Raw genomic sequence first — 12,364 nt, forward strand, 5'->3', positions numbered from 1 at the left:
TCCGAGTGTAACATTTGTTATAAAGCAATGAACTGACAATGATACATCATTACCCAAAGTTCATAGATTACATGAGGGTTCACTCTTGGTGTTGTATCATACAGAGTTGTTTTACTGCCCTAAAAATCTGTGTTCCATCCCCCTCATCCCTCCCTTCCCCCTAAGCCCTGTTAACCACTGATCCTTCTATTGTCTCCATAGTTTTGCCTTTTTCAAATGTCATATAGTTAGAATCATACAGCATATAGTCTTTCCAGGTTGGCTTTTTTCACTTAGTAATAGATATTTAAGGTTCCCCCAAATCGATTCATGGCTTGATCGCTGGTCTCTTTTTAATGCTGAAGAATATTTAACTCTCTGGTTTATCCATTCATTTACTGAAGGACATGGTTTATCCATTCATTCACTGAAGGACAACTTGGTTGCTTCCAAGTTTTGGCAATCAATTAATTAATAAAGCTGCTATAAACATTTACATATAAGTTTTTGTGTGGACGTAAGTTTTCATCTCATTTGGGCAAGCCACAAGGAGGGCAACTGATGAATTGAAAGAGTGTCCTTAGTTTTATTACAAACTTTCACACTGTCTTCCAAAGTGGCTGTATCATTTTGCATTCCCACCAGCAATGAATGAGAGTACCTATTGCTCCACATCTTCATCAACATTTGATGTCCTTAGTGTTTTAGATTTTGATCATTTTAATGGGTGTGGAGAGGTATCTCATTGTTATTTTAATTTGCAATTCCCTAATGACATGATGTTGATGAACATCTTTTTTATAAATTTACTTGCCACCTGTATGTCTTCTTTGTTAGGTGTCTGTTCAGGTCTTTGCCCATTGTTTCTTTTCTTTCTTTTTCTTTTTTTTTTTTTTTTTAAGATTTAACTGGTTATTCAATAGACATTTATTGAGATTCTATTAAGGGTCGGGTACTGTTCAAGGCACTAAGGAAACAAATACACAAGAAGGCTAGAATCCCTATCTTCACTGAACTTACCTTCTAGTAAAATATAAAACACTTAAACCAACAAATAAAAATTCCCTCCAACTACTGCTGTTGTGACCAAAAAAATACCAGGGGATCTGTGGGCATTAATAGGGTAGGGCTGCTTCAACTTGGGGGAGGTCTTTCTGAGGAGAAGATATCTGAGCTGAAGGATGTGCTCCAAGCTCGGAGGTATGTCAGCTGACTTAAATTACAGTCAATAAGGAAACGGAGATTGTGATTGCCAGCTTAGAGTTTTAGATTACAAGCATAATTGAGAATAATTTTTCCACTTTTCTTGTGCTTTGAGTCCCTTTGTTGTCAGCCATCACCCCATATAGGATGCCATAGTGGATGGGGCAGGGAGGAAGTTGAGGAAAGGGAAAAAATGTCAGGAGAGTAAAACTGTTTGAAGGCAATATGGGGGTACTTCCCTTCCCCCTCCATGTCTCCATGTGGATTTGGAAGTTATTATTCCTCTGGGAAACATTTGTTTTAATTTTGGTTTCTTAAACCAATGACTGCTCATGGAAACCAAAGTGGGACTCTCCTTCCAGTTGGAGACTCATACTCTTTGATGTGACCATGAAGTATCAACTTACATTGACACCATAAGATTTTTGTTGTATAAAATGACTTCTTGACAAGCAGTTTGCCTCTAAAGTTCATTCTTTCTCATACTTCCTTCTCTCCATGTTATGGCATGACTTACTCCCAGTATGTATGGTTTCTCATGTAATTGCAATAACTCTAAGAGTAGATATTAGTTCTGCCTAACTGAAGTACAGAGAGGGAAGAAACTTGCCAAGTTCACACAGAAACTGGTGTATCATGGAGATGGGACCAAGCCCAGGTCTGACTCTAGAATCTTCCACATTATTCCAATACTGCAGAGTTTTCTATCTCCCTTCTGAATCTTAGCCCCAGGTTCACAGTATTTTTATTTCTTCTGACTCCACGAAGCACCATGATGGAACAGCTGCCAAACTGGCTCAATATCCTCTAACACACTGACAGCCACTTATCCCCCTTCAAAACTGCTTTGCTACTGACGATGGTGGTAATGTACTAATAACAAAAAACAGTTAATGTGAATAACCAGATAACCAGATAGGAAAAAAAATCATTAATGAGGAAGAAAATAGTCCTTAGTGTAAAGCATTTCTTAAATCTCTGCCTATGTTTGATAATTGTTCTACCATTATCCATTTTGTAAGATCAGCAGATGTAGATGGAAAAGATGTTAAATTACCCATAGAATTGCTAGATATCTTTAAGATAGCTAAATGAATGACATATCTTAAGGATTTTTACCTCCTGAAATTTACTTTGGAAACTGAAAGGGCTCAACTTAGAAAATGTCTAAACCCAATGATTCTATTGTTAGAAATTTAAGGTTTGAAGCTAACATAAAACTAAAGCAGGTTGAGGCCCTGTTGTTAGAAAAACCAGACTGTTTATGTTGCACGCACCATAAGCCAGAAAAGTGACTCTTGGCAGTGGGGGAGGGCAGGTAGTGGTGGCATCAATACTGACAACCACCACTAATACCCATATTTGGTAGATAAGACATTTGAACTATTAAGACTTTTTTTGGAAACAACTCTTCATTTAGTGCACTATTTCCATTAGAAAGGAAAATGCCTATAAACTCTGGGCATCCCTTTATTGCTAGAAAAAGACAGAAGAGAGAAGAAGAGAGGAGAAGAGAGAAGAGAAGAGAAGAGAAGAGAAGAGAAGAGAAGAGAAGAGAAGAGAAGAGGGGAGGGGAGGGGAGGGGAGGGGAGGGGAGGGGAGGGGAAGGGAGGAGAGGAGAGGAGAGGAGAGGAGAGTGAAGAGGGGGAGGGGAGAGGAGGAGAGAGGAGATACATCAGGTGTTAGGAGATACATCAGGTGTCAGCTGGGGACCCCACAGTGAGCAGTCTTATACTCAGTGATGGGGAGATATGCAAAGAGAACTGATGAGCTGGGAATAAAAGCTATGGAAATGTAGAGGACATGAGCTCATTTCATAATGATTCTATGCCTTTTACCTTTTTACAATGGATAATAGCTTGGCCATGATGGAATCGTCCGAAAACATTTCTAGCTTTCACATTATAATTTTAGAGGTTGAAAGAAAGGCTGATATTAGAGCAAGAGACTCTTGGTATCTGCCAGATGTCACCATGAATAAGGATATTCCCATAATGTCAGTGGCTCTGCCCCCAGATGCTGATTTTGCCAGTACATGTGACAAACTGAGATACTCCTATTGTTACACGTTATGGCTGCTGGTGGGTGGTGTTCTTTTGTCCTTCCCTGGCTCTCCAGCACATCTAAAACATGCTATAAAGGTTCCATTACTGTTGTCATGGTCACTACCACTGCCATTACTATTGGCTTCACTGTCATCAATGCACCAGCCAGCAGTCTGGAGTGTTCTCTGTACCAGAATCCATGTTATGTGCATGATCCCCTTCAACCCTAAGGTCAAATCTAGGGAGGTGGTGCTCTTATTTATCCTCATTTTGCAGAAAAGGAAGCAGAAGTAGTGACATTAAATAACCTCAAAGGGGCAGATGACCGGCCCCAAGGACCACACATTTTTTACCCTTAATCAGGCCCTAGCTTATGAGATAAAAATGGGGAAGAGGGAAAGAAGTAGCCTTGGGTTTGCTGCATGTTCTTGGTACTTTCAAGAAAACTTCCTAGAAATCTATCAGGTTCCTACTTCCTAAAGTGGCTGTATTATTCTTGAAAGCTTTATCGTTTTAGAGGATTTCACTTGTTTTCATTAATTACAGATTACTCCTTGAAATGACAGACTGTTAACATGATTAGCAGAAACATCTCGAAGTAGATGATAATGTTCCCTGAAATTAGTAACCAAAAATGCACCTCTCACCAATCAACAAAAGCAAAACAAAAAATTCATTAATTTGGGGCTGATGTGGATAGATTTTCTGATATCCATTGAATAATTCAATGAATCTGTGAGGCATGTGTGAAGTAATATCATGGGAGGTTAAGTATTCAGTGAGATGTCAATATTGCTGCTGTCAAGTCACTTAAGAGCACAAAAGGGAAGATGTGAGACAAACACATCATTTGGTACAAGCCAAACAGTGACAGGAGTCTTAACAGAAGTGGAGGTGAGGTTTCCTGGACATTATAGAACTGTACTACTCAAGATGTGCTCTGTGTTTTAGACACTTATATTGCAGTTTAACAGAGTATTTTCATGCCTACTGAATCAATGTGTAGTAAAAAAGAAGGGAGGATGTAGTGGGGCTCTTGGGGGGCACAGTCAGTTAAGTGTCTGACACTTGGTTTCAGCTCAGGTCATGATCTTAGAGTAATGAGATCCAGCCCCACAACAAGGAGTCTGCTTGATATTCTCTCTCCCTCCCCCTTTCTCTCTCAAATAAATAAGTAAATCTTAAAAAAATAAAAATAAAAAAGAACTCTGCTTGCATTTTGTATGACCTATTTCATTTTTTCATTTCATGTTTCTGTAATTCTCATTCATTTTGCAAAAGTACTGATAAATGATCAAGTGTAAATAACTGGTTCTTTACCATTGAAGCCTGAGAAGTGGTATATTCTAGAGCCATGTTTAAGGCCTAGTGTCAATAAGTACCATACCACATTTTACTTATTAGAACTCAATCTGACATTCATTTGGATATACATATCCATACACTACCGTTTTTTATATATAATACCTGCATATACTATTTAAAGTCACAAAAATCTCTTTAAAGATATTCTGAGTTTATACTCTGGTAATTCAAATAGGAAATAAATCTGCATAAGAATAATGTGACATCAGGCTAAAGATATGCTTTAAAAACACACAAGCCATAACCAATTGAGATTCAGAACCTTTGATGAGCCATGAAGTGAATATTTAAAAATCAACAATTAATGATAAGCATTTTTTCTTAAATGAAAAAAGACAAGGTTATAATGAAAGACCATTCCTATCGCCAAGGCCAACTAAAAGATGACGTAAAAAGAGATGAGGAACACTGTTGTTCCAGAAATTTTTCAGCTGTAGAATACTGCTTGGCACAGAGTAGGTGCTCAATAATTGCTGAATGAAAAAAAAAAGATATTTAATAATATATAACCAAGCAGTGGATCTTAGTTATTAACATTGGGATATAATGCTGGAAGATGTTTCCTTAAAGGAATAGACATTTTTTTATGGGAAGACCCAATTCTGTTCTAAACTTAGAGCGTGCTGATTCTTAAGAGAGCGGCTTGCTCTGAAAGATGCTCCAGTATGAGCTGAGGCTTTTTCAGTGACTAGGTGTAAGACCTTCTTTATCCTCCTCCTCAGGACTTGATTTCTTTGTCTATACAACGGAGATAATAGAGGCAGGAGGCAGAATTGCTGCAGTCACTAATGGCAGATGCCATGGACACCCTTGAAGGAAGAAGAAACGATAAAGAACGTGTGTGGAATACAATCCAAAAGGTTGGACGAATTGAGGACTTCCTATACCAATTAGAGGACAGTTTCTTAAAAACTAAAAAACTGAGAACTGCTCGAAGGCAAAAAACAAAACTGAAGCGGCTTCAGACAGTGCAGCCAAGCTAGTCCCTGGGGGCCGGGCTGCCACCCCGAGGTCCCAGAGGAAGGGGCAGTGGCCGCCCGCAGCCTCAGGTGACAATCCAGGAGCAAAGGCCCTGGGCTCCGTGTTACAAAGGGCTTGCACACTTCACTCATCTTGACTGGCAGCAATAAATGTTCTCAACAAGTTAAAAAAAAAAAAAAAAAAAAAGACCTTTTTTTTTTTTTTTTTTTTTTTTTTTTTTTAGTGAGCCTTTTTATTGTTGTGTGTGTTGTTGTTTTTTTTTTAATTGAAGGTCCCTTACTGGTCCTGTTTCCATGAGTGCCAAGACCAGGGGAAAAGGGGAGGGGAACCAGGTGGCGCAAAGAAGGGTCATCTCCACAACATTCCATTTATACACAAAACTAAACAGACAAGCACAGAGTCACTATTGCGGTTAGAAGTTGGCAGCATGGGAAAAGGGAGGAACAGGTGAGGAACTGGGGTGTCGTTAAAAAGAGCTCACTTCACAAGCTAACTGGGAGGAGTAGATGACATGTTATACAAGCATTTCACTCATGCCTGGTACTTATTAAGCACCTAAGAAATGGGAAATAGCAGTAGTATTATGTGGAAGCATGTGATGCTGTCAATTTTGCACCATTCTGACCTACAACAATGGCAGTTTCTTATGTTTTGACCTAATATTAATGGTATCTGGCTTCAAATACAGTAAAAAGAACCTTTCTGCTAAAAATAATTCATCAGGCAGAGATTGATGTATTCGTTTCCTGTCACCTCCACTATTGTATCTGCCAACGTATGTCTCCTGGGCTGCTGTCCAAGTTACAAGAAGGGATGTATGAGCCTGGGAAGCATGTCACACGTGTTGCTATCAGAATCCTCTGACTGCCTAAGGGGAGGGTCTGCCCATGACATGCATACCTACACTGCTCTGGTTCCTTCAGGGCCATAAGGGAAGCCAGAGGGAGAGCCTTCCAGCTTACAAACCCTCAAAGATTCTATGGCTCTTTGTGAGCCAAAGTGCTGGGCGGCTTTCTCGAGCATGAGATGCTGGCCCTGCAACTTTGTGTGGGTGGAGCACATACAAAGTTTATCAGTGAGAGATATCACTGGACACTATATTTCTACCCCTCCATTCACCATCATCATCTTCTTACTCGCTTCCGCCTTGTATGGTGCAGTATAAGCAATGCTACAACTCCCAGGCTCCCACATTCATACCACTACCACCACCATACACATTGCTAATATACCTCTTTTCCAAAACATCCCAGGACATTTAGAAATTCTTATTACTACCCCTCATTTTACAAATAATTATTGTAACAGGATATATAATGTGGTGATAAACATAGTTTCTATATCTTTAATATGAAAATATTTTATATTTTCTGTTGATAGAAGTAAATAAACACAAGGCCCAAATCATGGAAATATTTTAATAGAAAGGCAGAGTCAAAACCCACTGAATGTCTGCTTAATACACTGCTTTATACAGCCTACTCAGGGTAAGAAGGTTTATAAAGTTGCATTTCTGGATTTAAAAAATTGTCAGACAATTCCTTTTGAGCAAACGTTATGTATACCAGTGTGTACTAGCTCAAATGTGGTCTACTAAAATCCATTTTTCTGTATACGTTTATGTACTTAGTTTTATCTCTAGGTAAAGTTTCATATAGGAATTTAAAATATACGCTCTTGGACATAAATGTCTTATTTCTCTTTATATTCTATATAATATGTATACTGAATTAAATTGAACAGGAAACTCAGGGACAGTAATTATGTTAATCTTCACATGAAAATACACTAAATCAAATGGTGACTTCTGATGTCAGATGAAAAAAAAAATAGTCACCCAGCATAATATCCTCCAGTTCCATCCACATCGAAGCAAATGGTGGGTATTATGCTGAGTGAAATAAGTTAATCGGAGAAGGACAAACATTCTTCATTCATTTGGGAAATATAAAAAATAGTGAAAGGGAATAAAGGGGAAAGGAGAAAAAATAAGTGGGAAATATCAGAAATGGAGACAGAACATGAAAGACTCCTAACTCTGGGAAACGAACTGGGGTGGTGGAAGGGGGGGTGGGGGTGACTGGGTGGCGGGCACTGAGGTGGGCACTTGACGGGATGAGCACTGGGTGTTATTCTGTATGTTGACAAATTGAACACCAATAAAAAATAAATTTATTTGAAAAATAGTCACAATAGTCATGGGAAATTAACTCAAGAATCTCAGATTAATTTTTCCATTAAAGTGAAATTGAATCACACTCACTCTTGAAAAGGACGTGATATTCTAAGATTTAACCGTCAATGTTAGGAGAAATACATTTAATTTAAAACTAAGGGCTTATTTCCACAAGGTGTGGGATCCATTCTTTAAAGGCTATCGCCGCCAGCCCAGGTGGCTCAGCGGTTTAGTGCCGCCTTCAGCCCAGGGCCTGATCCTGGAGACCCCGGATCGAGTCCCACGTGAGGCTCCCTGCATGGAGCCTGCTTCTCCCTCTGCCCGTGTCTCTGCTGCTCTCTCTCTCTCTCTCTGTATCTCTCATTAATAAATAAATAAAATTAATAAAAAAAGAATAAAGGCTATCGCCACATGTAGATAACAGTCATGGGCAATGGAAGGGGTCCTTGTATAAGCAGAGACGTTAACACAGAACTCTGTTCAACAGTTGCTGGGTTTAGTCGGGCTAAATTATTAGGGAAGAGAGACTGAAAGAACAAACATGGGTCCACCTAAATACCAGGAATGAAAGAGGATCCTGTGCTGGGCTCTGACCCTGAAAGCTGGAATGGAAAGAGAAGAGTCACCAAGGACAGAGCTCACAAATGCACAGTACACAGGATGCCCAATCTGTTGTGGCAAAGCTGGGTGCCCTGTGAATTTACATGGAGCCCTGCGAAGCTAGGGATGACAACAGTGTATTTCCTATTGGTTTATAAACTTATTTTTATATACTATCGTCCTCCACGTTTCAATTAAAGATAAGTCTAGGTAGCTGAGGTAGGTAAAGGGCAGGTAAAGAAAACCATTACCAGTTCTATTCTTATTTTTACATTTTTTGTATGATACAATCAAACCTCTCAGAGACCTTAATTGAGCAGGCTCACCATGATAATCTTTCCCTTGAAGAAGGCAAATTCTTCAGTTGAAGGCAAATTCTTCAATTGGGTATCAGGGTCATGCAAACTCATAGAATGATTTTTAGAAACCTGCCATGACTCATTCAAGGCTCAGACTTTGTAGATCTAGGACATCTTCAAACACCTAGCTCTCACAGTAGAACTCAAATGCCAGTAAGGATGGCTACCCCATGAAACTCTTCTTTCTTCAGAGCAGTTCTATATGAGGATCTCAAAACTCTAAACTGCCCCTCGTGGACCACAATCTCCTAATTTTTAATTTCTCTCTGTTTTCCACTTCTCCCCCTCTTTTGCTCTCACTGGACCCTCCACCCTCTGGATGTTTCCCTAATCCTTGGTTCCTTGGCATTAGGTGGACCCCATGGGCAGCCACTTCAAACTGGCTGTCACTAAGAATAAGAATAACTCCTAATTTTCATGTAGTACTTCATGATTCAGAAAGGGCTCTCTTGGGCCTATTCTTATCTGAGTTCACTTGCAATAGGTATTATTATTATTATTATTATTGGTATTATTCCTTTTAAAGAAGGAGCAAAGAGGACTTTGAGAGGGCCCATGAAAGCTTGCTGACATGAGACTGCAGCCAGTTGTTAGTAATTTTATCCTACCCACCTCGGTGGCAAGAGATACAACCCAGGGCACCCATGACCATGTGCCTTAGCACACAGACTCAACCTCATTAGCATCAGATTCCAACCAAATAAGCAAGTCTATCTTGAAAAGAAATACAAACCATATAAAGCAGTCAACAATGCATACTGGCAGTGAGGCAATCCGAAAAACAACAGTTGTGTTGAACCAAAGTTCTATATGTAACTGGCTTAGAAGATTAAAATAAGTCAAACAAAATCTAACCATGACTAAAATAGGTATGTGTCTTTTTGCTTCCAATTCTCTCAAAAAAGTAACAATAATGCAGTACTATATATCTTCAGTTAATTAATTCAAGGTTTTTTTGTAGCAAGCTTTTGTACCTCATTCTGTATTACAGACCATCTGTCTCTGTGAATAGTTAGTTCTCCCCCACAGACTGCTTCCTAACCCTTAGAATAAATGTTATCTCCTTCAAAGCCAGAAAAATGTTCTGTTAGACAGAACAGGATGGGGAAGATGAGGACTTACATTTCAAATAAACAGATACTGTTATTATCATCTATACCACTGCCACCTCTGGTGTTAATGAAGCAGCACTTTCACACCCCTAACAAGACCCATGGTGTTCATGACAGAACAGTTCTCACTGGTCAATCAGATGGCCAAATTTCTACCTAGAGAAAGAAAAGCTTAGTTCTATTACCTCTAAGTGACTTCGCCTCTCAGCAATCACACGTTCATCCTTGTTTCCAAATAGTTTCTTTGGAGGGAACTCAAGGGTAGCAAGCTGAAATACATATTTTATAAGAGATATATTAATATTACACTTTTGATCCTTGGGTTTTTATTAATCTATTATTTGGAGTCTCTATCATGGGGTGAAGGGAAGAAGTTGGAAGTTTAAAGATGGTAGGTCCTCCCTTGCTTTGTCACCAACTGACTGTGTGACCTTGAACAGACAGGGCAAGATTCCACAACAGTCAAATGAGAAGGAGGGATGGGAACTCAAAGGAAGAGCAGGTCTGAGACTCAATATTTCATCTCAGACAACATATTACACTCTTTGTCAGATGACACTTCACAAGTTTTATTTGTTAAAACACAAGTTTCTTCTTTTAGTCCCCTTCTTATATTAGAATTCAATTATTTTGTGCTAAGAATTTGAAAACTTAACTTGCACACTACCCGAGCATTTTGTAAAATAGTTCTGAGACCATTGTTCAGGCTCTTTAAACATTCTATATTGCCTTTTTTATAGCTACTGTTACAAATGAAGAATTCCTGTGTGAAAAGAGAACCTCTCCTTGAATCTTTTCACCTTGTTTCGTAGAGAATAAAGGTTCAGAATTTGTTTTTAGCCAGGTCTTGGGATTTCATAGTTATTTTCTTTGTGCTTCTCTTCTTGGAGGTATTAAAATCGTAATAAAAAGATAAGTTTTATTATAGACTAGGAGGCAAGAAAGAACTCTATAATCTGGTGGGAACCTGCCCAGCCAGTGCTGCTCTGGTTGAATGAATGCTAAGCAGCAATAATTGCTGATGTTGATGAAATTCACTACTTCCTGCCTTCCTCACCTTGTCAGGTTCAGACAATTTGAGAAGCCAAGAAAAAATTACCAAGAAAAAATTAACATTTCTTCCACAATACAAGTCATACAATATGCCACAAAAGCCTTATTTTATACATATGTAAATCTCTTATTTGATTTAAATTTTATTACCAAAGGAATCAAAAATTAAGAAGTAGCATCTTTCTCTCTATGTGTGTGTGTGTATATATATATATACATACATACAGATATATACACACAGGGCTTTAAAAACTTAATACTATAGTATAAGAATAGACATAAAGTGCACATATCGTAAGTGAACAACGTGATGAATTTTCAGCACCTCAACACTGTAACCACCAGCCAGATCAAGAAAGAGAACATGCCCAGCACCCAGGAAGCCACCAAGCACTACCAGTCATGCCCTCTTGCCTTCTACAAAGGTTTCCAACAAGTGCTACTCAGCATTGCCTATTTTTGAACTTTCTGTAAATAGTATCATGCAGCATGAATTCCTTTGTATCTGCCTTCACCACGCTACCTCATGTTTGTGAGATCCATTCACGTTGCTGTGTGTAGCAATAGCTTGATCTTTCTTGTGGCTGTATACTATTCCATTATATGAACATTCCACCATTTATTTTTTCAACTGTCTCTTGTTATGGGGCTTTTGGTTTCTAGTTTTTGGCCATTCGGAATTGTGCTGTTATGAACATTATTCTCTAAAGGCATTCCAATGAGCATATGCAGGAATTTCTGCTGGTCAGAGTCTTAGGAATAAAAATGCTGGGCTACAGGGTATGAAAGTATTCAGCTATATTTGATATTATCAGATGGTTTTCCAAAGTGGTTTAACTACCTGACACTCCCACCAGCAGTGACTGAAAGATCCAATTGCTTCAGATTCTCACCCACATCTGGTGCTGTGGTATTGCATCTTCGCAATTCTGGTGGGTATGCAGTAATTTCTACTGTGGTTCAAGTTTGCATTTTTCTAATGAGGAATGATGTTGGAGCATCCCTTCACATGCTCAGGGCAGTCATTTTTGGGAATTGTCTGTTCAACTCTTTTGGTCATTTTTTTTTTTAGGTATCTTTTTCTTATCAAAAGTAATTCTCCCTTTTTACTCTTTAAGGTATCTTTGATGACTTTATGGTCCTTTTTTAAAGTTAACTGCAGTTGGACAAATGTTTACTGCCTTCACACTCTAGCATTCTTCTGTACCAAAGCTGAGAAAACTTGGGGTGGATGAGGTGTGGCACCTCTCCTCCTTCTCTTAACAGGTTCTAATTCTGTTGCTGACACTGGGAGCTTTAGAGTCAGTTCAAGGTAAAGTTAAAGACAATGGACACTGATTTAAGACAGACCAAGTCTGAATCTTGGCCTTACTGCTATCTAGCTGACCAGTCAGGTTTCTCTCAGCCTAAATATTCTCTGCTGAAAAGAAGGCAGACAATGATACTAAACTTCACCAGGTTTCTGTGAAGATTTAATGGAATAACAACAAA

At 38.9% G+C, this 12,364-nt stretch overlaps 1 protein-coding gene across 7 annotated transcripts in view; it reads right to left on the bottom strand.

Annotated features, from left to right (window-relative positions):
- Nucleotides 1-12,364, bottom strand: part of KIF16B (kinesin family member 16B) — a 301,238-nt gene that overhangs the window by 32,929 nt on the left and 255,945 nt on the right. For 6 of the 7 annotated variants that reach the window (XM_041732317.1, XM_041732321.1, XM_041732315.1 and 3 more), the window contains one exon: nt 10,006-10,089. The exons of the other annotated variant lie outside the window; for it this stretch is intronic. In XM_041732317.1, coding sequence (XP_041588251.1) covers nt 10,006-10,089 — 84 coding nt within the window. The remainder of the gene's footprint in view (nt 1-10,005; nt 10,090-12,364) is intronic. 7 annotated transcript variants of the gene reach the window in all.

The sequence above is a fragment of the Vulpes lagopus genome, chromosome 18 (genome assembly GCF_018345385.1).
Source record: "Vulpes lagopus strain Blue_001 chromosome 18, ASM1834538v1, whole genome shotgun sequence".
Taxonomy (NCBI): Eukaryota; Metazoa; Chordata; class Mammalia; order Carnivora; family Canidae; genus Vulpes; species Vulpes lagopus.